The sequence below is a fragment of the Pygocentrus nattereri genome, chromosome 14 (assembly GCF_015220715.1).
Source record: "Pygocentrus nattereri isolate fPygNat1 chromosome 14, fPygNat1.pri, whole genome shotgun sequence".
NCBI classification, from domain to species: Eukaryota; Metazoa; Chordata; class Actinopteri; order Characiformes; family Serrasalmidae; genus Pygocentrus; species Pygocentrus nattereri.
The window spans coordinates 25,717,533-25,745,000 of record NC_051224.1 but is presented as its reverse complement, the minus strand read 5'-3'; the positions used below and the strand labels follow the sequence as shown (position 1 = coordinate 25,745,000).

Sequence of the window (27,468 nt, the reverse complement as noted above, 5' to 3'; positions counted from 1 at the left end):
GCTGTCTGACCTGCAGATAGATCCACTGACGCTGTCCCACCTCACAGCGGTCAGCAAATACAAACACACAAACGCAGAACCACAGCAGCGTTTCCACCTGACGGGCTGCAGCAGTTCTCTGAAGAGGACAGTGAAAGAACCAGCAGAGACTCTGACAGAACTCCTCACCTGGTAGTAGTAGCCGTTATCCGTCTGATACGGAGGTCTGTCGATGGGCGGTGCTCCCAGGGCAGTCTTCAGGATCTCCTCACAGCCTGGAACACATAACAGGCAGAGTCACACACAGTGTTGCCAGATTGGGCAGATTATGGTAAATGAGGGGAAAAGTGCTCCAGCAGGGGGTCAAAATTTGAGCGGGTCTTTTATTGTTCTGGCTGTTTTAGAAATGTATCTAAAATGAATGAATTAATTAATGCGGTTCTGCTCTTCTGGTTTCTCTCATTCCTTTAGGCTAAATTCACATTACCAGGCTGAAGTGGCACAAATCTGATCTGGTCTGTCTTCCCTATCCTCTTTCTTGGTGTCATCTTTTTCCATGTGCTTTTGTTTATATTGGCCATGCGCTTCTGCTGTCATTCTGGTCTTTATCTCCTCCCCGGTCCTGCCTTCTTGTCATCTGTCTCACCTGTCTGTTGTCTGTAGTCCTCTCATTAGGCCCCTGCTTGTGTGCTTTGTGTTTGCTTGATGTTTCATATTCTCAGGCCCTGATATCATTCTCTCCTGTTTGGTTTCTAGTCCTCTTCATGTTCTTTAGTCTTGTTTTCTTTCTGCTGTATTATGTAGTACCAAAAAGGGTTCTTCTATCGTGTCACTGTGACATCAAAACAACAGCTATACAGAACCAAAAAATTCTATATAGAACCATCTACAGCACATTCACTATCAATCTGAAAACCGTTTCACCATGCAAAGAACCATTTAATCACACAAAGGGTTCTAAGAGTATTCATGGTTCTATATAGAACCACGGATGAACCAATATTTTTTTTAAAAGTGTAGCTACTGAAATAAATGAAGGAACAGAAGATGTAAAAAAATAATTTGGCAGTGTCTGAAAAGAAAAAGCGAATAATGAAATGAATAAAAAAATAAAAAGGGACATAACAGTCACAACAAAATTATACTAAAAGATAACTAAAATGAAACAGTGCCAGTCTTGCATTCTCTCACTATGAGTTTTTAATGAAGTAATAAATTCGTGTGAATGTTTCATGGTTATAAAGCAGAGCAGATGTTAATCATCACAATGTGCATTTCTGAGTATATTAATGGATGTCGTCAGATCCACGTAACCAGTTTGATTTTACAGTATTTCCTGTTTATTTACGGTAAAATGCGGCAACACATCATCTGTTCTAACTTAACAGATGTCAGAAAAAAACAGATATTGTCACACATCGTGCATCACGAAAATCTTTCTGATTGTTTTACTACATTTGGCCATATTTTCCAGCTGTAGGGTGAAGCAGATTCCTATTCCTGCATCTGCTTGTTTAAAATGGAAGTTTGTGACACAACATCAAAACTTTTGTTTGATCTTCTCTGCATTTCAGATTGAGGGTCAATTTAAAGATTAATCATATAAAATCATGTGGAATAAACTGTCGAATATAATAGTCATATGAGAGCAGAGTGTAATTACATAATAATAACAGGTGAATCCCACTCTAAGCCCCCCCACCACTCTAAGGGAGAGATTAGAATAGAGACAGAAGAAGACTGTGAATCTAAATGTTTCACATCAGATCAGATCAGATCTCTGCTGTAGAGTCCAAACACTCTTAAGATGGCTGTTTTCATCACACACACACACACACACACACGAAAAGCCACTTAAATCTATTTATAGAAACAGCAGAGAGTGTGTCTCTATGTGTTTGTGTGTGTGTGGTGTGCGTGTGTAACGGTATAAATTAATAAAACTTTGAGAGCAGCAGAACTCCAAACACAGCGCACTCTCTGAGCTCAGTACCCGCCTGATCTTCCTCTCCAACATTTTTAGTCCCTTCCAAACCACAGCTTACCAACACAAATAATTACAAACTTAAAAACATTCCAAAAAAATTACATTCTGAAAAACAAAACAATCCTTAATTCCAGGAAACACCTCAAAGTCCAAAACAAAAAACATCCCAAATTACAAAAACAAACAAAAAAAATCTGAAAACATTCTGAAAAAAACGTTCTGAAAAAAAAATCAAATTCATGATAACACAGAAACAAATTCCAAAATAAAGAAGTCAAAATTTTAAAATTAATTAATTAATTAATTTTAAAAAAAAATTAATTCGAAAACAAATCTAACATTCACAGTGTGTTTAGTGTTCAGGTCAGGGGGGCCAAACAGTTTTAAGTGGGCCAAAAAGACAAAACAGAATATCATTATGCTGGAACAAAACCTCATATTTCCAAAAGATTGTATTAACATTTTATACAGGTTAATGTATTGTAATGGATCATATGAGTTTGGGTCACTGCTGTCAGTCCAGTTCTCATGAAATGTTGACACAGTATAAACGGTAACCTGCATTTACAAAATATGCAAAAAACAATAGGTAAATGGCAGCGACATGTTTAAAAAAAGGTGGGTTTCAAATTGTGAATATAAAGATGTATTTAATAAAATTACATTACACTATCACAAAATAACTTCAAAATACAATTTTAAAAGGAAAACAACAAATTACTATAGAAGTTACGTATATACAAACGCAATTTCAAAATAGCCGGGGCAGGAGCAACTTAAGACTAGGAACACTGTGAGATGTTCAAAAACATCTTGCACAAGTGATGCAATCATGTTTGGAGCCTCCAGGAAAGGCAGAGTTCTAGAAGGGTAAGGATGGGTCAAGACCACTTTGCCAAAAATGCATCAGCAAAAAACCCAACAGTTTAAAAACAACATTCTTCAATCAGACATTGGAAGGATGTTATGTACTTCACCTTCTATAGCATATTATCAAAACATTCAGAGAATCTGGAGAAATCTCTGTGCATAAAGGAAAAGACAGAAAGCCACAACTGAATGCCTGCAAACTTTGACCTCTCAGACAGCACTGCATTAAAAAACTGTTTCTGTGATGGAGATCACACATGTGCTTGGGAACAACAAACACCATTCATCACTGCATCCACAAATGCAAGTTAAGGAAGTCATACATCAACAAAGGCCAGAAACGCCGCTGACTTCTCTGTGCTCAAGCTCATCTGAAATGGACTGATGTTCAGTGCAAACATGCATTGTGGCCTTTTGAGATCAATTATCAGATTGTTTATGGAAGTAAGGGACGTTGTGTTCAAAGCAGAAAAGGACGGTGCAGATTGTTACCAGCGCAACATTCTAAATCCAGCGTCTACGTCTACAGAGCTACATATGCTGCCTTCTAGATGCCGTCTTTTTCAGGGACGTCCACGATTATTAAAATACAACACACCAAGATACATTCTGCACGTGTTACAGCAGCTTGGCTGAGTGATCATCGTGCAGGTGTTTGACTGACCTACCTGCAGTCCAGAACTGTCTCACATTGTCTCATTAAGCTTGAAACACACGAATGAAGGTCCCGTTATGGCTGTGCAGCTGAAGGCTTATATAACAGAAGAATGTCAAAAAAGTAAACTGTACTGTTCATTAAGAAAGGCCTGTGTTTATATTCTGTTGATTTACCACCCCCTTGTGGTCGGATTTGAGTTAGGTTTCGTTTTTTGCTGAAAGTCAGTCAGTCGAGCATTATCGCCTGCAGCACGGCAGAGAGACAGTGTTTCCAGCGTTTTTAAGCCTTGGAGTATCTTTGTCCGTAAGTTGACTACTGTTATTATATGAGAACGTTGTTTTGAGGAGGAACAATTGAGATGTTGTGTTGCTATGCATAATGTTTCTGTGTTAGCCGTAACTTGGCCGAATATGTTTCTAGCTGCCTTAACAGCTATTCAGGTAAGCTAATGTTAATAAGTAATGCCTAGATTGCTAACAGGCTTCTGTAGGTGATTGTGTGAGCAGGAATGGGTAAATCTGCATCATGTTTAGTTGACAAGGTTCACACACTTTGTTTAATTCATGTGTTTATTTAAAGACCGTAAAATTTGAGCTGTGCGAAATGTTGATGTATATGTTTATGTTTATTTTCCTAGTTTTACATAAAAGATGAAAATGCACGCAACGCCTGAAGTCTTTTTTGTCAGCTATCTGTCTAGCATGGTCCAGAACGCTTGTGCGAGGACAGAATATAAACACTGGATCAGTTTGTGTCTTCAGTCCACCAAACGATTATTAAGTGCTGTTAAAGGAAAGGTGACATAACTCAGAGGTAAACAAGCTCCTGTACAAACTTTATTTTTAGGTGTTTTATTCAGTCTCATTGCCACACGTGTATAAAATCAAGCACCTAGCCAGGCAGCCGACCTTTACACACATTAGTGAAAGAATGCGTTGTTCTATAGAGCTCCCTGAATTTGGGTGTGAAGCTGTAATGGGATGCCACTGTTACGAAACGTTGGCATCAACATCAGCACAAAAACTGGCAGGTTTCCATGGCCGAGCAACTACACGCAAGCCTTACATCATCAAGCGCAATGCCAAGCATCGGATGGAGTGGTGTAAAGCGCTGCTACTGGACTCTGGAGCAGTGAAAACATGTTGTCTGGAGTGATGAATCACACTTCTCTATCTGTCAGTCTGATGGACGAGTGTGGGTTTGGTGGATGCCAGGAGAACGGTACTTTATTAGTATAAAGTATTATAGTACAAAGTGGGAAAAAGAACAGCAGTGATTAACTTGATTAATTTATGATTATGCAGCAGCATCTGAGGGTGAGGATTGTACAGTGTTGTAAAGCAAGAAGCTCAGTGGTGGTCAAGCCGGTCCAGAACGGCACCTGATCAAGGCAGAAGAGGCAGCATCAGACGCACAAGATGGGCAGCTATTCAGCTCAGCAAAGATAGGAAAGAAAAACGCAGTCAGTTCTGTAAAGAGTGGCTGACCACAGATTACAGTGTTAACAGAGCAGCAGAGACTGTCAGGTCTAGATCTGACAGGGAAGACTAATTACCAAAGGCTTGACTATACAAGTAAGTTTTTAGCCTAGACTTAAAAACTGAGGCTGTGTCTGATTCCCGAACATTAACAGGAAGATTATTCCAGAGCTGGGGGGCTTTGTATGAGAAAGCTCTCTCCCCCCTGATGTAACTTTATTAATTCTAGGTATCAGTAGTAAGCCAGCACCTTGTAATCTAAGTAGGCATGATGGTTCATATTGGGAGAGAAGTTCACTCAGGTACTGAGGGGCGAGTCCATTTAGCGTTTTATAAGTCAGTAATAGAATTTTATAATCAATGCAAAATTTAACTGGTAACCAGTGCAGGGTTGATAAAACTGGGCTAATATGGTCAAACTTTCTGGTTCTTGTGAGGACTCTGGCTGCAGCGTTCTGGACTAACTGAAGCTTTTGCTGGGACATCCAGACAGCAGGGCATTACAGTAATCTAGCCTTGAAGTAATGAATATATGAACTAGCCTTTCTGCATCCTGTAGAGATAGTACTATGTTTTAAATTAAGTACAAGACAAACAATTACTGATTTCTGTTTTATTTGAATTTTACATACTTTACATACCCAACTTTTTAGGACTGGGTTCATATAATAATATGTCTGTTCTTTCATTGGGTGTTGGGTCACTTTCTGGAGATCCAAATCAAAGGTCCTCTGGGAAATGCTGCTGTACAGAGAGGCACTAAGTCCTGAACTTCTGAGGTTCTGCTGACATCAGGAAAACAGTCTCAGTGTTGAGCTCAATTATAAAACTGACAGCCACTAATTAACAGATTCATCGTTACTGCTTTAATGAAGAGCTGATGTGGAGTGAGTAAACATTCTTATAGTTCCAGAGCTGCTGTTTTAAAGCAGACAAACCCAGCCCAAAGAAAGAATCCCTAACTGCAGAAAACAAACCAAATTTCATTAAAACCATTCTAAACTCCAAAAAATTAATCCCAAATAGCAAAATTTAAAAACAAAAACAAACACACCTTCCAACACACCGTCACAGCCCCATATTCTTAAGAAAACAGTCCAAAAGTAAAAACAATCAAATCAAATAATAACAACAACTATCCATTTTCTAAGCCGCTTCTCCGTCAGGGTCGCGGGGGGGGTGCTGGAGCCTATCCCAGCAGTCTTCGGGTGAAAGGCAGGATACACCCTGGATAGGTCGCCAGTCCATCGCAGGGCAGACAGACACAGACAGTCACTCACACCTAGGGGCAATTTAGCATGTCCAATTGGTCTGACTGCATGTCTTTGGACTGTGGGAGGAAACCAGAGGAAACCCACAGAGACACGGGAAGAACATGCAAACTCCACACAGAGAGGACCTGGTCACCCGGCCAGGGAATCGAACCCAGGCCCTCCTTGCTGTGAGGCGACAGCGCTACCCACCACGCCACCGTGCCACCATGCCACCATGACAACAACTAATTCCCATAAAACATCTACAAAGATTATAAAAAAACAACTGCCTAAAAAAATACGAATGATGAAATTTCACATTTAAAAAAACTCCCAACACCCTACCAAAAATAAAAAAAAACTCAAATCCATCCCCAATATTACCTCCTCAGAAAAGTAAAAAAAAATCTTAAATCCATCCCCAAAATCCAGAATTCTTCCCCTCAAAAAAAAACAAACAAACAAACAAAAATACCACAACAATCTCAAAATCATCCACAAACCCTCCATATATCCATCCCCATCCCCTGAAAAAGTCACTCAGATCATATTTGTGTTTGTAAACTTGGCTGATGGTCTACATTATTGACACAGGCACATTAATGTGGAGTCAGTGTAAAATATCACAGCACTCGACATGTTTCAAAGTCCAGTTATGATCACCTGTGTGGAATCTTCCAACAATTTGTATGAAATAAAATCAACAAGTAAACAACGTTTTCTACCACTGGAGGCCACAGTTGCCACAGTAACTCAGATGACCCTCACCAGGCTTAGAGTTTAAAGCATCTTTTTCTTTTCAGTAAACTGACCAAAACTGACCAGTTTCTTCACCCTGATGAGTCAGTGCTGGAATCTCCCAGTGTTCACATCCTCAAACGCCAGCTGAGACGAACTGACAGCACCATGTGGGGTTCCTAGAACTCTCTCTGCATTAATATCACATTTAAAATGCGCCTCTTTTTTTTACCAGCCGGCCATGTTCTCAGAACCCTCTGAGAAGGATTGAGAACAGATCAGGCTGAAACGGCGCGGTGAGAAGGTAAAGCGCTGTTACCTTTGATGGCGAAGACACCGTGACAGAAGTCTTTGAAGTTGATCCGGCCGTGAGCATCAGGGTCCAGGAACTTAGCAAACTTCTTCACCTGGAAAACACAGAGAAGAGGAAAAGAAGAGCGTGGTTAATGAAGACATACCGACTTCAGTACAGTGTAGTAAGAAAAAAACACTAAAATTATTAAAAATAAATCAATAAAATAAAATTGAAAAACCCCAGATTCCAAAAAACAATCCAAAATTAAAACAAAATCCAGTTCCAAATTACAAAAAAATTACATTGCCAAAAACGCTTTCAATTATTTCTTTTTTTTGCAAGAATCTGAAAACATCTACTACACTAAAAGACAGTTCTTCAAGGAGTGGTTCAATGGTTCTAGAACCATGAGCACTTAAAGAACCTTGTGCAGACTTAAATGGTTCTCTGCATGGTGAAATGGTTCTTCAAATTGAGGGAGAATAGGTTGATAGGAATAGGTTGATTGATAGGAGAATAGCACCAAAAATGCTTCTGCCACTGTTCCAAGCTTGACAGTATAACAACAGTAGAACCCTTTTTTGGAGCAAGATAGAACCCTTTTCAAAAAGGTTCTACATAGAACCACATATAACACATTTTCCATCAATCGGGAAAAAAAAACATTTCATCATGCAAATAACCATTTAAGCATGCAAATTTTTCTATAATGGTTCATGGTTCTTTATAAACCTATCATCTTTACTAAAAATACTTTTTTTGCACTTTGATAATACGGCTACAAACTGAATGTTTTGGATATTTGATGGTGTTTATTTGCAGTAAATACACAATCTAGCAAATCGTCGCTGTTCACAGAAAACCATGTATCTCCATTTTTGTTCATTTTTATTTTTCTACATCATATACATTGTGTGAAAATTTCATGATGAATGGACCAATAGAAGTGCTCTAAAATCACTTGGAATAAAATCTCTTTACATTGACTTAATTGTTGGGTAAGGATGTTTTGGCCTTCTATAAAAGTTTATAAAAATGTTTTTCTCTGGACAGCAACAATTTGCTAGATTGTGTATTAACCGCAAATAAACACCATCAAATATCCTTAAAATATCTCAGAATAATATTAAAATATCTCTATAGTGCAAATATTCATTAGCTTTCTATTTATAATTGTTTATATTTTAACCTCCTCACCATCCCATGTGCAAAACTCAGGCAAATATCCTTACAGTGTAAATATCTTAGCTTTACCTTTATTTATAATTCTTTATATTTATTTAAAAATGTATTCATTATAATTTAATTTAACTTACCTTAACTTAATATTGTTTTTTTTGTGAAAGATAGAGTTTACATTTTATCTTATTTTTTATGTTAGGTTTAATATATATTGTCTACATAGTAACAAGTAACAAACCATAAACCTTGTTAAGTACTTAAAGTTAATTACTTGCTAGTTGATTCTCTTCTTGTTACTTCTTTTCTTTCTATCTTATCTAATCTTATCTTCTTATCTTATCTTATCACTTTCAGTTTCTAGCCATTTAGCCGTGATGGAAGAATTTCAAATGATCAAAGTGGCCGAAATGTCCAATAACATCAATTTGAGTGGGTTGGTTAAACATTCTCGTGGGCCACGGAAGCTTTTGTGGTCAGTTGTGAGGGCCACAGTTTACAAAAGATTTGGATCCCCATCATCTCTCAATCATTATGAGGTCAGAGATTAGGAGTGTGTTCAACACACTCCTTTTTTGGCTTTATCTTATGGGCTGTTCTGCCTGTCTGGACCAATCAAATGAAGATCAGCAGACCATCAGCAGTGCAGCCTGTCAGAGACTCATCTGAGTTCAGCTTCACACCCTCATCACAGTCACACACACAGCTTCTTCAGGACGTCAGCCTATTCTAAATATACCTGCCCAGAGGAGCTCTGAAGCTGCACTGCAGCTTCAATCACAGAAGAACTGAGAGGACGATGATTCATCGCCATAGAAACAGAGGTGTATTTTTGAAAGGATGCACTGTGCGTTCAGAGCGTGAGATCATAGCTGGTCAGTATGTCTGAGATCTCAGCTGGAAAATGAAAGCCATGGCTAATTTGATCAGACACACCACTAGCAGGTTTAAACACTGATATATACCAAATGGCCAAAAGTATGCGGACAATCCTCCTAATTATTGAGTTCAGGTGTTTCAGTAACACCCATTGCTGACAGGTGTATAAAATCAAGTACACAGCCTTGCAGTCCATAGACAAACACTGGCAGTAGAATGAGTTGTACTGAAGAGCTCAGTGACTTGAAACATGGAACTGTCATAGGACGCCACCTTTACTAGTCTGTTTGTGAAATTTCTGCCCTGCTAGAGCAGCCCCAGACAATTGAAAGTGCTAAACTCACAGAGTGGGACCAGTAAGTGCTAAAGCATAAAGCACAAAATCCCCTATTCTCTGTTAAATCACTCACACATCTGAAAGCAACATCAGCATCAGAAATGTGCATTGGGAGCTTCATGAAATGGGTTTCCATGGGGAAGCAGCTGCACACAAGCCTAAGCCACTGGACTCTGGAGCAGTGGAACTGTTCTCTGGAGTGATAAATCAGCTTCTCTATCTGTCAGTCTCAGGATGAATCTGGTTTTGGTAGATGTCAGGAGAACACAGAGCCAACAGTAAAATTTGGTGGAGGAGGGATGATGGGCTGGGGCTGTTTTTCAGGGTTTGGGCTCTCAGTTCCAGTGACGGGTGATGTTGATGCTACACCACAAAGACATTTTACACAGTTATCTGCTTCCAGTTTTGTGTCAGCAGTTTGGGGAAGAGCCTTGTTCTAGCATGACTGAGCCCCTGTGCACAAAGCAGCTCCATAAAGAAATGGTGTGATCAGTCTGGTGTGGAGGAACTCCTGTGTCCCTCACAGAACCCTGACCTCAACCACACTGAACACCTTTGGGATGAACTAGAACGGAGATTGTGAGCCAGGCCCTCTCATCCAACATCAGTGTGAAAGTTGTTAAAAGGGAGGGAACTCCATATTAATGCCTAGGGTTTTGGAATGGGACATCCAACACGTTCATATAGGTGTAATGGCCAGGTGTCCACATACTTTTGTCAGTATCATAATTCCAGTGAGAAAATAAAAATGTTTTTATTAATAAACACGGGTGGCTCTGAAGCTGCTCTGATAACAGGTTCATCTAGAAATACTCACTCAGGTCATGGATGTTTTATCTTCTTATCATATTATTATTAATATGCACCAAATGTGCACTTTATTCTTCTACATAATATATACACACTAACTTTTAATGAACATTTTTAATAGAGCTGGCCAGGGCATTTTACATTTTATGAGATTTTCTATACTCAGTGTTCCAGAAAGAATGCTTGTTCTCAAAACTGCTCCTAAATCAATAACAAAACGCATTACAATAATGCAATAATACATTTTTCAAATGCTTTAGAAATGTGAATATCAAATGTGACTGAAATGTCCATCTCCACTTTGTCAGTATGGAAACTTGAGAGGTGTGATCATGCAAAGAGGCCTCCGGGAAGCACTGTGCTCCTGGTGTATAAAGGTACCACGAAAAAGATTGTTTGTCTGGAAGTGATCAGCCTGCTGTATACAGAAGCACTGGGCTGGACATTTCTTGGTTCCTGTTCCATAAACATGCATATTGTCTGTATTCTACATCAACGTCACAGTGGTGTCAGAAATGGGATAGTGCACCTTCTGCAGCAGGGAGTGGAACAGAGCTACAAAGAACTTCAGGGAAGATGGCGAAGAAGGCAAAGCCTTGTGAATGACCCAAAAGGGAAAAGCATGATGAGACACAACAGCAGGGACAGAGCTGTGTGGAGCAGCGTACCGAGGCTTGGTGGTGGAGAATCCAGTGAAGGAGGCTTGCTGCTGTGAGCAACATAGAGTTGCACAGCAGAGGAGCTCAAGGGGGAGCATACAGTCAGCACTGGAGAGTGAGTGACTGGTGTGCCAGTGCTGAAGGAAAAAGGGACCCCACACATCCATGCTTTAAGTCCAGGCCACCAAGAAAAAGGAAGCTAGTTGTGGCAGCTTGCAGCAGAGCTGAGGCAGAGAGGCCCCAGCAGTCGCGACCAGCAGCCTAGCCGCAGTTGATGGTGCTGTGAGGGGCGGATGTGTGGAGGACGGCTGAGTGAACCACCACTCCTGCCACAATATATTTCACTCAAATGTTTCCTGCTGCTCAGAGACAGAATGCCAGCTACAGAGGTCATACTGTGTGAGGGCTAAATATAGAGACCCCTCCAGAGGTTCAAACTCTACATCACCCCCTCAACAGTCAGCAGGAGCACCTTCCAGCATCTTCAACATCCCCCAGCTTTTCAATATTCATCAGCCAGGCGTCTTACATAACCAGAAGAACAAAAATCCAATAAAGATCCACTGCACATCCAAAACAGCTGCTGAGAGGACACTCAAACCTGCATTCTGGATGACGAACCTTCAGACAGACCCCTGCTGATGAAACATTCTGTTTACTGCAGCCATTTATCCACCACACAATTCAACTTTCCCTCAGATCTCACTACAAACAAATTAGGATAGTTGTACACTGAATGTATAGAAATATTGACAATAACCACCACACAGCAAATGTTTTTCTTTGCTTTTGGATTTTTAGGCCAAAAATTGATAATTGAAATACTATTATAATTGATTATAATCGATTTTAATATTCTACAAAAAGGTGGTGTTATTTTACTCTGGATGGATGAGTAAACAGTTCGTGACAATATCGGAGGCTGTGAGTGCATATTGTGAACATACAAACATCTGATGCTGAGAGTTTAGACATTCAACATGAAGGTAAACATTCTATCGTTATGTTCGGGTCAAAATGAGACACTTATTACAGTTGAATTTTACAAAACAAAACGTAAACATCTGCATTAACATGTTGAGTGTTCACATTCCATCAAATATGATAATTTAATACTGTATACTGTATATTGTTGCTCTGGTTGTGTCCTTGGTGACTGCTATGTTCATATACACTAGGCTCTCTGCTAATCTGCTAATATACTAAATCGCTAAAAGGATTCAGTCATCTGCCTTCACACGCATATGAACTTGAGTGGCTCATCTCATTCTATTCCATAGGGTTTAATGTGATGTCAGCCCACCCTTTGCAGCTTTAATAGCTTCTACTCTTCTGGGAAGGCTTTCCACAAGGTTTAGGAATGTGTTTATGGGAATTTTTGACCATTCTTCCAGAAGCGCATATGTGAGGTCAGACACTAATGTTGGACAAGAAGACCTGGCTCGCAGTCTCTGCTCTAATTCATCCCAAAGGTGTTCTATGGGGTTGAGGTCAGGGCTCTGTGCCAGTAAATTTCTTCCACACCAAACTCGTTCATCCACGTCTTTATGGACCATGCTTTGGGCACTGGTGCCCAGTCATGTTAGAACAGGAAGGGGCCGTCCCCAAACTGTTCCCACAAAGTTGGGAGAATGAAATTGTCCAAAATCCCGTTTGTATTTATTGATTGTACTGTATCGTCTGCAGGGCGGCACGGTGGTGTGGTGGGTAGCGCTGTCGCCTCACTGCGAGGAGGGCCTGGGTTCGATTCCCTGGCTGGGCGGCCAGGGTCCTCTCTGTGTGGAGTTTGCATGTTCTCCCCGTGTCTTCGTGGGTTTCCTCCGGGTTCTCCGGTTTCCTCCCACAGTCCAAAGACATGCGGTCAGGCCAATTGGACATGCTAAATTACCCCTGGGTGTGAGTGACTGTCTGTGTGTGCCCTGTGATGGACTGGCAACCTGTCCAGGGTGTATCTGGCCTTCCGCCCGAAGACTGCTGGGATAGGCTCCAGCATCCCCCTGCAACCCTGACGGAGAAGCGGCTTAGGAAATCGATGGATGTATTGTCTGCTCTTGTGTTCCTGTGCTGGTCCTGGAGAAATGTTGTTTATTTTCACTGCATACTCGTAACAGTTACAGTAGAGAGGCACTCCTGGAGATTGGTAAAGTTCGTCATGAATTTACCTTTAGCCTTTTGGACTTCAACTTTCTTTTGCGCTCATACTCCACCAGCACCAGCCGGCAAGGACCAGCAGGACCAGCCTCGGATGAGTGGCGCAGCCAATGCATAAGTGGGTCTAGAGATGTGGGCTACATGCTAGGCTAAAGGCTAGGCCTACGTATTTTGTTGCTAGCTAATATTCGCTCCCTTGATATCAAGCTGGAGGAGCTGAGAACCAGAATAACAACTCAGCTCTTATTCTCATGGAAACTACACTCCGTCCACAGCGGGGACCACACAGCAGCATCAGGGAAGAACAATGGCAGGGTGTCTGCATCTACATAAACAATAGGTGGTGTTCTGATGTAAAGACTGTTGAAAAACATTGTTCAGCTGATTTAGAACTGCTGATGGTGAAGTGCATCCTTCTATGTACTGAGAGAGTTCAGCGCTGTGTTTATTCTGGCTGTCTACATCCCACCATGCGCAAACTTGGCCATGGCGCTGGGGCTGCTGCATGACGCCATTAGTTGCTGGTGACTTCAACCACTGCAACCCAAGTATCGTCAGCATGTGAGCTTTCCGACAAGGGAGAGTAACATACTCAACCAAGTCTACAGCAATGTGAGGGGGGTCTACAGGACTGTGCTTTGTCCGCACTTCGGACAGTCCGGCCACATCTCCGTGTTCCTCTACCCAGCATACAGGCAACTCCTCAAGCAAGCATTTTAGTAAGTAAAACTATCAAAGTGTGGAATGACCTAGTGCTTCAGGACTGCTTCAGCCATAATGCTTTGACAGTATGACTGATGTGTTCAGAACTGCTGCTGTGAGAGAGAACTGTACTGTTGATCTAGAGGACTATACTTTTGGGGTAACGTGCTACATCAGCAGCTACACTGAAAGTATTATTCCTACAAAGCACTGCAGAACATACACCAACCAGAAACCTTGGATAAACGGTGAAGTTCGGTCCATGCTACATGCTCGCCATGCTCATTTCTTTCAGGCAACACTCAAGACTACAAAAGGTCCAGATATGATCTGCGTAGATCTATCAGAGAGGCCAAGAGACAGTACAGGCTGAAGCTGGAAGGCTACTACACCACTGCAGACTCCCGGCGCATATGGCAAGGACTGCAGCACATCAACTACCAACAGACGAGCAGAGTGGTCACAACCAGCCACACTACACTACCTGATGAGCTGAATGAGTTCTATGCTCACTTCGAGGCCCTCAACCCTGGCTGACTGAGAGACATTATGGCCACACAGAACACATCACTCACTGTAACATCAGTGGATGTGTGCAGGACCTTGAAGAGAATAAACCCCGGGCATGCACTCAGGGTTTGCTCATCAGAACTGGCTGATGTGTTTATGGACATATTCAATCTGTCTCACGCAAGCTTTTGTGCCATCCTGCTTCAAAACTCCTGGCATTGTGCCCCTCCCAAAGAAAAGTGTTGTGACCTGCCTAAATGACTATCACCCTGTTGCACTCACCCCAATCGTGATGAAGTGCTTCGAGAGAATTGTCCTGACTCACATCCAGGAGACCTTTCCAAACACTATAGATCCTCTTCAGTTTGCATACTGTGGGAACCGATCCACAGACGATGCAGTGAACACTGCCCTTCACACAGCCCTCACACACCTGGAGGGAAAGGACACGTATGTCAGAATGCTCTTCATTGACTACAGCTCAGCATTTAACATGGTCATCCCACACAAACTCTCAGAAAAGCTCCTCACCCTCGGACTGACACCCACCCTCTGCAACTGGGTGCTGAACTTTCTAACAGACAGACCCCCAGTCAGTCAGAAACGGCAGCCACACATCCAGCACAAGAACAGTGCACACAGGGGTCCCCCAGGGCTGTGTGCTGAGCCCCATTCTGTACACGCTCTTCACATATGACTGCGTGGCCTCCCAGAACAACACCAGCATCATCAAGTTTGCTGATGTCATTGGACTGATCACTGGTGAGGATGAGACAGCATAGAGGAAGGAGGTGGCTGAGCTGGTGGCCTGGTGTCATGATAATAATTTTTCCTTGAATGCAGACAAGACCAAGGAAATGACTGTTGATCCAAGGAGGAAGCGGGAGCTGCACACACCCCTGCACATTGGTGAGACTGAGGTGGAGAGGGTGGAAACCTTCAAATTGGCTCCTTGGCATCCACATCAGTGAGGATCTCACCTGGTCTCACAACACACACCTCATCATCAGGAAGTCCCAGCAGCGACTGTACTTTCTGAGATGGCTGAGGAAATTTGGCATAAAATTCTCAGCCAAAAATCTCAGCACCTTCTACAGGAGTACAATCGAAAGTGTTCTTAGCAGCTCCATCACGGTCTGGTATGGAAACTGCACTGCTCAGGACAGAAAGGCTCTCCAGCGTGTGATTAAAACTGTGCAGTCTATCTCAGGAGCAGCATTCCCCTCACTACAGGACATTTATCATGCCAGGGTCATCAGGAGGGCCCACAACATAATCAGGGACAGTACACACCCCCAGCACAGACTCTTCACACTCCTCCCTTCAGGCAGATGCTACAGGAGTGTGAAGTCCAGGACTAGACTGATGAACAGTTTCTATTCACAGGCCATCAGGCTGGTGAACACCTCACTCACTACCTCTGTACCGGTTTAACTTCGGTCAACCTTGCACTCAATAACTGCACCTTACATACACTGTACTGCTGCTGTCAGAACACTAATGTTTACTGTTTACATCTGTTACTTGCAACATGCACTTTATGAACTGCTGCTCTACATACTTGCAAATAAGTACTTGTAGCTTTAATTTTCTTTCAACTTTGCACATAAAACTGTACTTTTAACTATTATTTTACTATTGTTTTTAGTGTTATTCTTATATTTTCAATTTTTTATTCTACAATTATATTACGATTATATTTGGTGAATGGAGGAACAGCAAAGTAAGAATTTCATTGTACAGTGTAACTGCCTGTTTCTGCTGTGCATATGACAATAAAACTCTTGAATCTTGAATCTATAGAACTGACATGACAATAAAGCCTGACTTGACTTGACTTTCATAATAATCTTCATTCATCAGGCCAGGTTGGCATAACACAGGTTGGTCACTGGCAAATAACGACCATTAGCCACAAATGATATCTATGTTGAAAATAGCTCAGATAATGAAGAGGTATATTAGCTGTATGATTATTTTTTTATTTTAGATGAAGATTGTGTGTTATAGTGAATAATATCACAGCAGTGACTGGGTCACAGGTACAAGCTGAAGGTGAGTACAGCAGATCATCACAGATGTGACGTTATTCAGAACATATATAGAACATGTCCTGCAGTGTTCAACTGCTTTATACAGCAGTTCTGCACAATGAATAAGAATTAAAACAAAGAAGCTCAAAATAAAATGTACAGCATGCCTTAATATTAGCAGTTGCTTTATTACAAAAACTATCCATTTGCATTAAACTGGACTTTATATTGGACATTTGCCATATGGATAGTGTTCCTAATAGAGCTGGACCAATATAACATTAACTGGCATCAACATCAGCACAAAAACTGAGCACATGAGTTTACATGGCTGAGCAGCTGCACGCAATCCATACACCACCAAGCACAAAGCCAAGCTTTGGATGGAGTGGTGTAAAGCCCCGCCACTGGACTCTGGAGCAGTGGAAACGTGTTCTGTGGAGTGACCAATCAGCTTCTCTATCTGCCAGTCTGATGGACGAGTCTGGGTTTGGCGAATGCCAAGAGAACTGTACCTGCCTGACTGCACTGTGCCAGCTATAAAGTTTGGTGGAGGAGGGATGCTGCTACAGGGTTGTTTATCAGGGGTTGGTCTAGAACCCTTAGTTCCAGTGAAGGGAAATCTTAATGCTTCAGCACCAAGACATTTTGGACAACTATACTCTTCCAACTTTGTGGAACAGTTTGGGGAAGAACCTTTCTGTTCCAGCATGATTGAGCCCCAGTGCACAAAGCAAGGTCCATAAAGACCTGACTGAGTGAATTTGGTGTGGAAGAACTTGACTGGCCCTCACAGAGTCCTGACCTCAAAACCATCACACACCTTTGGGATAAACTAGAACAGAGACTGTGAGCCAAACCCTCTCATCCAATATCAGTGTCTGACCTCACAAATGCACTTCTGGATGAATGAACACAAATTCCCAAAGACAAACTCCAACATCTTGCAGAAGCTTCCCTGAAGAGTGGAAGCTGTTGGAGCTGCAAAGGAAACCAACTCCATATTAATGTCCACGGATTTAGAATGGGATTCATAAAAGCTCCTGTAGATGTGATGTGTAATGATATCATCAATACTTTCAGAACACTGACCAACTGGTTCCTTGACCGAACGGTTCTTTCCATGGTGAAATGATTCTTCAGATCGAAGGAGAATGTGTTATATATCGCTGCTGTCAGAACAAAACCTTGTCATCCAAAATGGTAACTTTACAGGAGAAGGAAAAAACTTCCTTTACTTTTAATGTAAGTCAATGGAACCAGATGTTTTTCCAAGTCATTTTGTGTCATTTATTTTAGTTCATTCATCACGGAATTTACACATCATGTAAAGGGCAAAAGGCATTTTCAAATTATGTCAAAAACTGAAAATTAACAAAAATGAAGATACAAGATTTTGTCCCAACAACAGCGATATGGTTCTATATAGCACCCAAAAGAGTTCTTCTGTCATTGCAATTTTGATATTGTAACAATAGCAGAACTCGTAGGGAATCAATCTGAAGAACCAGTTCATCATGCAAAGAACCATATAAGCATGAAATGGGTCTACATAAAACTCTTGGTTCTAAACAGAACCATTCTCTTTACTAAAGAACCCTTGATTAATGATCTTTTTAAATGTATATAAACTCCATAAACACCTCTTAAGCTTGTGCACCAGTTTTGAACATAAAACATAGGCAAAATGTGTCCAGTTTGCATCTGAAACCTGGACTAAAGGCTCTTTACATAAGACGCGGAGCACTGAGCGGCCGGTCAGCACTGACTGACCCACACTGTCACAGACTGAAGCGTTATATCAGCAGACCCAGCGCACAGTGTATCTGGTACCACTGTATCGCTCACACATTGTACATCTCTTTATAGTGGCTGGAGTGCTTTTGTTTGTTTTATTCTCCGTCTGACCTCAATAATTCTATAAATCATATTCTATTATACCTACAATCATTACATTAATTTCTACATGATCATTTTCCAGTCTTTACTTATCCATTAGAATTAAACAGACTGCATTTGTTTTTGTATCACTGACATACAATCAGCTGATCTTCATGGTTTTATAACTCTATCTGATTCACTGTATAAACCAGAGTTCAGAAAATTACTGAAAGCACTAGTTTACACTATTAGCTTCATGCCGTCCCATTAGCAGCTGCACTTCCTTGTGAACTCTCCACAAGCTCAGACACAAACCGTACAGACTTACACTGAGGTACGTTCTCCCGCTGTTCTAGACGAGGAGAACCAAGTGAGGAGAGTCTACCGCTCTATTGTGACTGAGCCTTCTGTGGCCGAGTCCTATTTCACCCCTTGCCCCCACCACTCAGCCCCACGCCTTCGTTTTGTGTGGTCTCGTCTAGTGGTAGGGTGTCCTGATTCTTGTTGAGATAGAGGGGTAGGGCGAAGTGTTGGGGCTACATGACCCTCCAAATGGACGTTTTTCTGAGACTCCAAACAGAGAGTTATGAGAAAAAAGAAAAAACTGTAAGATGGCTGAACAAGAGACCAAAAAAACCCACAAATGTAAAAATTTCCTGTTAAAAGTTACTATAACCATTGTACCATTTCTTTATAACAAGCATAAACAAACGCTAATAGTATGTCTCGACAGCTAGCTAGCTAAATTTCCTGTTCCACCTTTAAAAGTCCAGCAGTTACATTCTGGCAAATCAGGCGTCAGAACTGCTGCACCATTTAAGGTGGAACAAGAAAATTGGGATGAGTAGCTGACAAATATCTGACCACAGCTTCATATCACTGAAGAATTACGGGCAGGCGATAATAAATAATTGCCCCCATCTTTGAAGGCCTATGATGCCCTAAATGTAACTAAAAGCCCAGCAAAGAGGAGCTGAACTTTACCCTCCTCTGCTGTCACTGCAGACCTGCAGGGTTGCCTACAGAGCAGCGCTAATTGCTGTTAATGAAGTAATGCTCTTTTTATTTGAGGGTCACATTTCAGAGGAAAGATTTCAACCACTACCCTGTAACTCAGTTCTAAGCAACAAGATGACCTTCGAAAACAAGGGGGTAAAAATAAGAAAGGGGATTGTTAATCTCTACACATGGTGGCAGTTTATCTACTATCTACCAAACCTAATGCCTGCTGACTGTAACTACATTAAACATTCCACAACCACCATGTCCTTTAGTTACATGAACCACACAAACACAACATCCTCCTTGGAGAAAAGTATGGTGTGATTTACACTCGCAACCTGCATAAATACTGTCAATCCATAAAAATCTACACTAATTGACTCCCAATATAGATTTTTAGGTCAGATCAGGACGTCTTTGTCACCACACACACGCCCTTCAGATCGTGGCAGGATGAGAGGCTGAGCAGATATAGCACTTAGTCTGAAAATAAGATCTGAGAGAGAATTAAAAACAGAGGAAATGTGAGAAAACAGTTCCACAGGAGTGAAATCAGCAACACTGTCTAAACCGTCTGATCCCGACAGACAGAGTCAGTGTAATAGAGCTACACTGAGGACAACAGCTGATATCAGGGTCAGTCACTCACTCTACACTGATAATAACTCCATCCCCATGGGTGACTTGTAAACCTGCACTGGGCCAGTTTCCCAAATGACCAAAGTCCAAGTTAATAGATGTCAGTAGCCATGTTTACATGCAGCCTATTAATCCACCAATAATCTGACTAATAGAATACGTCCATGTAAACACTTCAGTTGGAATAGTCTAGTGCGATTGAGGCCATTCAGAATACAGTTTCTCAATGACTGATCGAGGTGGGCAATCCTTCAAATAATCTGTTAAATAGAAGAATAATATGCGTGTAAATGCCTGTATCTGATTACATGCCCTATTGGAAAGTTTAAGTCCGTTCTGCATGTGCATCACGTCATAGTGAGAGTTTATACCGTTCAGCATGGCGGAGCAGAAACTGGTCTGCAGAGGAGACGAAGTTTATGCTTTGATCTTTAAAAGACGGCGGTGGGACGGACATCTAGCTTAAGTGTCTCAATAAGGTTCTTAATGTTCTTTAATAAGGACATGTGAAGGATGTTTTCCTGAGTCTGACATCATTTTAAAGCAATTAAAAACATAAGCACTGCTCACTGCTGCTCATCTCACTCTGACTGGACTCACGTGCTGCTGGTTGTCATGGTAACATTTACTCTAGGGCTACGTTTACACAGCAGGTAAAAGTGGCACAAATCCGATCTTTTTCCTCAAATGTGACACAGATTTGTCATTTGTGTGTCAGTGTGAACAGCAAAAACCGCATTGAATTTGACATTTTCAGTTCCGATTTGAGACGCTTACATATGTGGTACTGAAATCCGATCCGTATCCGATCTGCAGCAATGCGACTCAGTCTGAACAGCCAGATCGGAACTCATGCGACTTTTACGTCAGTCCAACTCGACATTCGTCATAATTTCGCACTGTTGAGACTCAAAAACCTTTAGGCTGATGTTTCTGTACAAGGAAAGAGAAGAGAGTCATCGCAGCCCTTTTCACGGCGAACTCGAACACACTGTGGGTGATGAGTCCAGCTGTCCATCACTGGAACTTCATAATCGCTCCTGTGATGCTTTCGAAGGCGACACTGAGCTCCAGGAGTGACTGGCGTTCGCTAGTTGTCATGTCTGTTTACCTCTGGACGAGCACGACATGTGAAGCGTTGTTCTTTTGCATACGCGGGTCGGGTTTGGGAGTGCGATCTGATCTAATGTCACATACGGGTCACATTTAAAAGATGGTGTGAACAGGCAAACAAAAAAATCGGATTTGTTGAGAAAATCAGATTTGCGCCACTTTTACCTGCTGTGTAAACGTAGCCTAAGAGGTTCTCTACACATTTTGGATCAGATTAGTTATAGTGAGCATGTAAATGGAGATTTTCCATCAGATTTTTGAATAGAGTGAGAATAAACACCTCAGACTTAATCTGTAGTCAGACTGTGTTCAATAAAATTGGAGAAAATCTTTGCATGTAAACACAGCCAATGTGATGAACACACGAATATACTGCTTTCCAGCGTGCAGCACTTTAAATTTTACTTTAAATTGTACTAATTGAAAGCATTATAACAGTGAAATCAGTGAAATGCAATCCACACATAACATTACTGTTCCACAGTAACTCTTAACAGTTAACGCTTTCTTATTTCACCACGTCTCTGTCACTTCACATCCCTTCTCGAGCTCTCAGCTCCACAGCCATGTCAATGTTCTGATAGACACTCCGACAGCCCCCCAAAATAAATTTGGGGAAGCAGCCTTTGTTTACTGCACACCCAGACTGTGGAACACTGTACCAAACAGATTTAGAGAGGCTCAGTCAATTTAAAACATTCTCTTTCAAATCAAACTTACAGTTGGCAAAATGCTTTATTTACTTGATCTATTATTTTTATTTCAGCCTTTGTTGTGTTTTCATATGTTTTAAAATTGATTCCTTGTTTAAACAGCTTTATTCTTTACTGAATCGTTTACAGTAGATACTGAATAATTAATAGCACATACTGAATAATTCACAGTAGATACTGAATAATTCATAGAGGTTACTGAATAGTTAATAACATATAATAAATAATTCACAGCAGACAGTGAATAATTCACAGCAGATACTGAATAATTCATAGTATATACTGAAAATTCATAGTACATACTGAAAATTCTTAGTAGATACTAAATAATTCATAGTAGATATTGCATAATTTCTGAACCATTCATACTAAAAAGCATCTCTAACATCACATTCTAGCTTCAGGATGAGCTGGCGGAAGTGCTCAGTCGGCGTTTGGTAAGAAACATGAGTTTCCCCCGAGGCAGCGTGACTCAGAGAGAACGTCCAGCCCTGCAGACACAACAATTCATTATCTGACTAAATTAAATGTGCACAGAAAACCAATGAAACTCTGAAACGCTTTGCTGTACAGAACAGAGTCTCTATCCAGATAGAACGTACAGCTCATTTACAAGCATTCTTTAGAATAAAGGCTCCTGAAGGGTTCTTGGCCTGGACGTGCAGGTCTAGGTAAAATTAGTGTAAACCTTCACGTGGTAAATTCACACATCTCATTTACAGTGAAACACTGGGCTTCCTCTCCTTAAGCGTGTGTTCTTCTCCCTGACAGACACTGAAATACTCTAGTGTAACAGCCCAGTAATACTACAGCTTCTAGCTATATGAAATCACATATTAAACAGCTACACTATACTGCCAAATGTTTTCACTCACCCATCCAAATAATTGAATTCAGGTGTTCCAAGCACTTTCATGGCCACAGGTGTATAAAATCAAGCACCAAGGCCTGCAGACTGCTTCTACAAACATTAATAAAAGAATGGGTCACTGTCAGGAGCTCAGTGAATTTGAGCGTGGTACCGTGATAGGACGCCACCTGTGCAACAAGTCCAGTCATGAAATTTCCTCACTATTAAATATTCCAGTCAACTGTCAGTGGTATTATAGCAAAGTGGAAGCGACTGCAAATGACAGCAACTCAGCCACGAATTGGTAGGCAACGTAAAATGACCGAGTGGGGTCAGCGGATGCTGAGATGCATAGTTCGCAGATGTCACAAACGTTCTGCAGAGTCAATCACTACAGACCTCCAAACTTCATGTGGCCTTCAGATTAACTCAAGAACAGCATAGAGAGCTTAATGGAATGGGTTTCCATGGCCGAGCAGTTGCATCCAAGCCTTATATTACCAAGCGCAATGAAAAGCGTCCAATGCAGTGGTGTAAAGCGCCGTCACTAGACTCTAGAACAGTGGAGACGTGTTCTCTGGAGTGACAAATCACGCTTCTCCGTCTGGCAATCCGACAGACGAGTCTGGGTTTAGCGGTTGCCAGGAGAACAGTACTTGTCTGACTGCATTGTGCCAAGTGTAAAGTTTGGTGGAGGGGGGTTATGGTGCAGGGCTGTTTTTCACAAGTTGGGCTCGGCCCCTTAGTTCCAGTGAAAGGAACTCTTAATGCCTCAGCAGACCAAGAGATTTTGGACAATTTCATGCTCCCAACTTTGTGGGAACAGTTTGGGGACGGCCCCTTCCTGTTTCAACATGACTGCGCACCAGTGCACAAAGCAAAGACATGGATGAGCGAGTTTGGTGTGGAAGAACTTGACTGGCCTGCACAAAGTCCTGACTTCAACCCGATAGAACACCTTTGGGATGAATTAGAGCGGAGAATGCAAGCCAGGCCTTCTCATCCAACGTCAGTGTCTGACCTAACAGGTGCGCTTCTGGAAGAATGGTCAACAATTCCTATAAATACACTCCTAAACCTTGTGGAAAGCCTTCCCAGAAGAGTTGAAGCTGTTATAGCTGCAAAGGGTGGGCCGACATCATATTAAACCCTATGTATTAAGAATGGGATGTCACTCAAGTCCATATGCGTGTCAAGGAAGACGACCAAATACTTTTGGCAATATAGTGTATATCCTTCAAAAATTGTTAAAGCTGTTATTATTAGTTTGGATGTTGTATTATAAGCTATGTTATTCATTGCACACTGAATTTCATTAGAACTACACAGAAATGCACTAAACCAAAAACAATGGTTCTATATAGAACCATGAACATTCAAAGTGTTCTTTAGATTGATGGAAAATGTGTTGTATAAGGTTCTATATAGCACAAAAAAGAGTAGTTTTTTGTTTACAATGCCAAGCTGATAACTCAAGAACCCTTGAAGAACCATCTTTCTTTTTTTTTTATATATATTTTTATGTTTTATTTCAAAGCAGGAGCAGCAATCACAATAAAAATAAGATGGTGACATTGTTAACATATTCCAGTCCTTGCTTCAGATTTTGTTGTTTTCTCCCAAGTTAACAAACCAAATGCAAAAATACAAGGGAACAAACCAAAAAGCCCACACAATTCCCATTGTGCATTTACAAAAATCTGCTTGTGTCAAACAAAACATATACATTAGCACCCATACAAAGACGCCAAGACAAACGCACCAGACATGACCAAAAGACAATATAAAGACAAATACGTCTCTACATCAACATTTATACATAGGGACAGACAAACAAACCATAATAACACAATAATAATTTAAATAAATAAAATAATAATAGTATAAAATAGGGCTGCACGGTGGCGTGGTGGGTAGCGCTGTCGCCTCACAGCGAGGAGGGCCTGGTTTGATTCCCCGGCCGGGTGACCGGGGTCCTCTCTGTGTGGAGTTTGCATGTTCTCCCCGTGTCTGCGTGGGTTTCCTCCGGGTTCTCCAGTTTCCACCCACAGTCACACGCAGTCAGGCCAATTGGACATGCTACATTGCCCCTAGGTGTGAGTGGCTGTTTGTGTCTGTCTGTCTGCCCTGCGATGGACTGGCGACCTGTCCAGGGTGTATCCTGCCTTCCGCCCGAAGACTGCTGGGACTCCAGCACCCCCCCGCAACCCTGACGGAGAAGCGGCTTAGAAGATGGATGGATAGTATAAAATAAATAAATAAACAAAAATGGTAATAATAAAATAAACCTAATTCATTTTCTTTATTGTATTTATAATCAGTTAGTGGGCAGCATTGATAGAGAATCAATATACGACATAAAAGAATTCCATTTGGAAAAGAAGGAGTCAGTATTACCTTTCAGAGTATAAGCAATTTTCTCCAATTTGAGAGAATACATCACATCTTGTAACCATGATTTAATAGAAGGTGGTTTTGAAGATTTCCACAAAAGCAAAATGCGACGTCTTGCCATCAAGGATGTGAAAGCTAGAATCTCTATCTGACCTCGGGTGAAGGTGGATGATTGGGCAGGAAGGCCTAAGATTGCCAGCAAAGGGCAGACATCTAACCCAACACACAGAGCTTTTGACATTGTATCAAAGTAGTTCAACCAAAACCTCTGCAAAGTGGGACAGTAGAAAAACATGTGGCTCAAGTTACAAGAAGACATCAGACACCTGTCACACTGATCGCTAATTGTGTTGGGATAAAATTTAGACAATTGTGATTTGGATCGGTGAATTATGTGTAAAACTTTGAATTGGATTAACTGAAGACTTGCGCAGGGCGTACAAGTGCGCCCCACACAACTTGCCCTATTCCACCAGAGATCTGAGATAGATAGGCCTAATTCACCCTCCCAGGCAGTTTTAAATTTATTTGTGGGTGAATTCTCCCAGTCCATAAGACGTAAATACACCCTGGATATAAAGGATTTCAAAAAAGGGTTCAGAGACAACAGATCATCCCATGTGTGGGAGGATTCAAAACATCTGGGAAGAGGGAACGAGAACAATGTCTGATTTGAAAGTATCTGTACTGATGTGAAGAGGGCAGGCTGAACTCTGCAGATTGATTTACTCACTCTTGGACACTTCCCGTCCCAGATAAAAGTAGTAAAGAGCTGATCTAGCTCTTCAAAAAAGGATTTAGGTAAATAAAGTGGAATAGATTGAAACAAAAATAAAAATTTAGGCAGTACATTCATCTTTATAGTGTTAATTCTACCTAATAAGGATAAAGGAAGAGATTTCCACCTCTGTAGATCCAATTTGACCTTGTTCAGTAATGGAATGAAATTGCTGTGGAAGAGGGAGGGTAGAGTGCATGAAATTTGTATTCCCAAATACTTAAAACCTGCTGGGACAAATTTGAAGGGTATGTTGGATTGATCCAGTGATAATGCCAATGTACTGACTAGATAACATTCGCTCTTCTGTAGGTTCACCTTGTACCCTGAGATGGAACTGAATTCATTCAAAATGGACATTATAGGTTTCAGGGAAGTAACCAAGTCAGTCAAAACTTTTACATCTGCATTTAAAAGAGATATAGGTCTATATGACCCACACTGGGTGGCGTCCTTCTCTTTTTTCAAGAGTAGCGAGATGGACGCCTGAGTCATAGTTTGTGGTAAGGTGCCAGAAGATAGAGACTCGTTGAAAACTGCTAATAAAAGCGGTACTAATTTCACAGCAAACTTCTTGTAAAATTCGATGGGAAACCCATCTGGGCCAGGTGCTTTGTTGTTTTGCATGCTCTTAATAGAAATGTCTTTTTGGGTCAGTGGTAGGTCAAGCTGATCAGCAAATGATGAGTTCACAACAGGGAAAACCAGTTTGTCTAAAAAAATAGAAATCTCAACATCAGATATAGCCTGTGATCTATAAAGGTCAGAATAAAACCATTTGAAAGATCTGTTGATGGAGCATGAGTCTGAACATTGCTCATCATTCTGGTCTTTAATACAGGGAATCAGACGAGATGCCGCCCGTCTCTTCAACTTGTGAGCCAACAACCTAGATGCTTTTTCCCCATGTTCATAATAATTACTATGTGAATCTAAAAGAAGCCACTCCGCACTGGATGTCGAGATCAAATCAAATTTAGTCTGAAGATCCAAACGACATTTCTGCAGAACTGGGGTTGGGTTTGTAGCATAACGCTTATCAAGTTTTGTGAGTTCTGATAGAAGATCTTGAAGCTCGAGCTTCTGCATTTTATTGTGGTGGGCAGTGAATGAAATGATTTGTCCTCGTAAGAATGCTTTCAGGGATTCCCATAAAAGAGAAGCTGAAGTAGAGTCGTTTTTATTATTCATAACAAAGTCATCTAAAAACGATAAAATAAATGAGTTGAAGGAAGAGTCAGATAATAATAAGGGGTCGAATCTCCAGTGTGGCAAAACACGAGGACAACTGGGCAATTTCACATTAACTGTGAGAGGAGCATGATCTGAGATAACAATTGAATGGTAATTAGAGGAGGTAACACTTCGAGTAAGTGAGCTGTCCATGAACATGTAATCAAGCCGAGAGTAACTTTTATGGGGATTTGAGTAAAAGGAAAACACCCTGGCACCTGGATTTTTAAGTCTCCAAAGGTCTACTATAGAGTTAGCTGTTAAGAAATCCAAAAGAACCTGAGACATTGCCGAACTGGATCTAGCATGGAGGGATGAATGATCCAAGGTTGAGTCGACTACACAAT

At 41.3% G+C, this 27,468-nt stretch overlaps 1 protein-coding gene across 2 annotated transcripts in view; it reads right to left on the bottom strand.

The window, feature by feature from the left end:
• The window catches only part of rab11fip4a (RAB11 family interacting protein 4 (class II) a), a 115,292-nt gene that overhangs the window by 77,352 nt on the left and 10,472 nt on the right, over positions 1 to 27,468 (bottom strand). Inside the window, exons 1-3 of one of the 2 annotated variants that reach the window (XM_037544965.1) lie at positions 14,768 to 14,892; positions 7,283 to 7,370; positions 169 to 254 (exon numbers count right to left, since the gene is read on the bottom strand). Coding sequence is in view for 1 of the 2 variants with exons in the window: in XM_017713752.2 (XP_017569241.1) it covers positions 169 to 254; positions 7,283 to 7,370 (174 nt within the window). In the remaining variant the exon portion in view is untranslated. Of the gene's footprint in view, positions 1 to 168; positions 255 to 7,282; positions 7,371 to 14,767; positions 14,893 to 27,468 lie in introns of those variants that run through there. The other variant, XM_017713752.2, reaches the window with a different exon arrangement.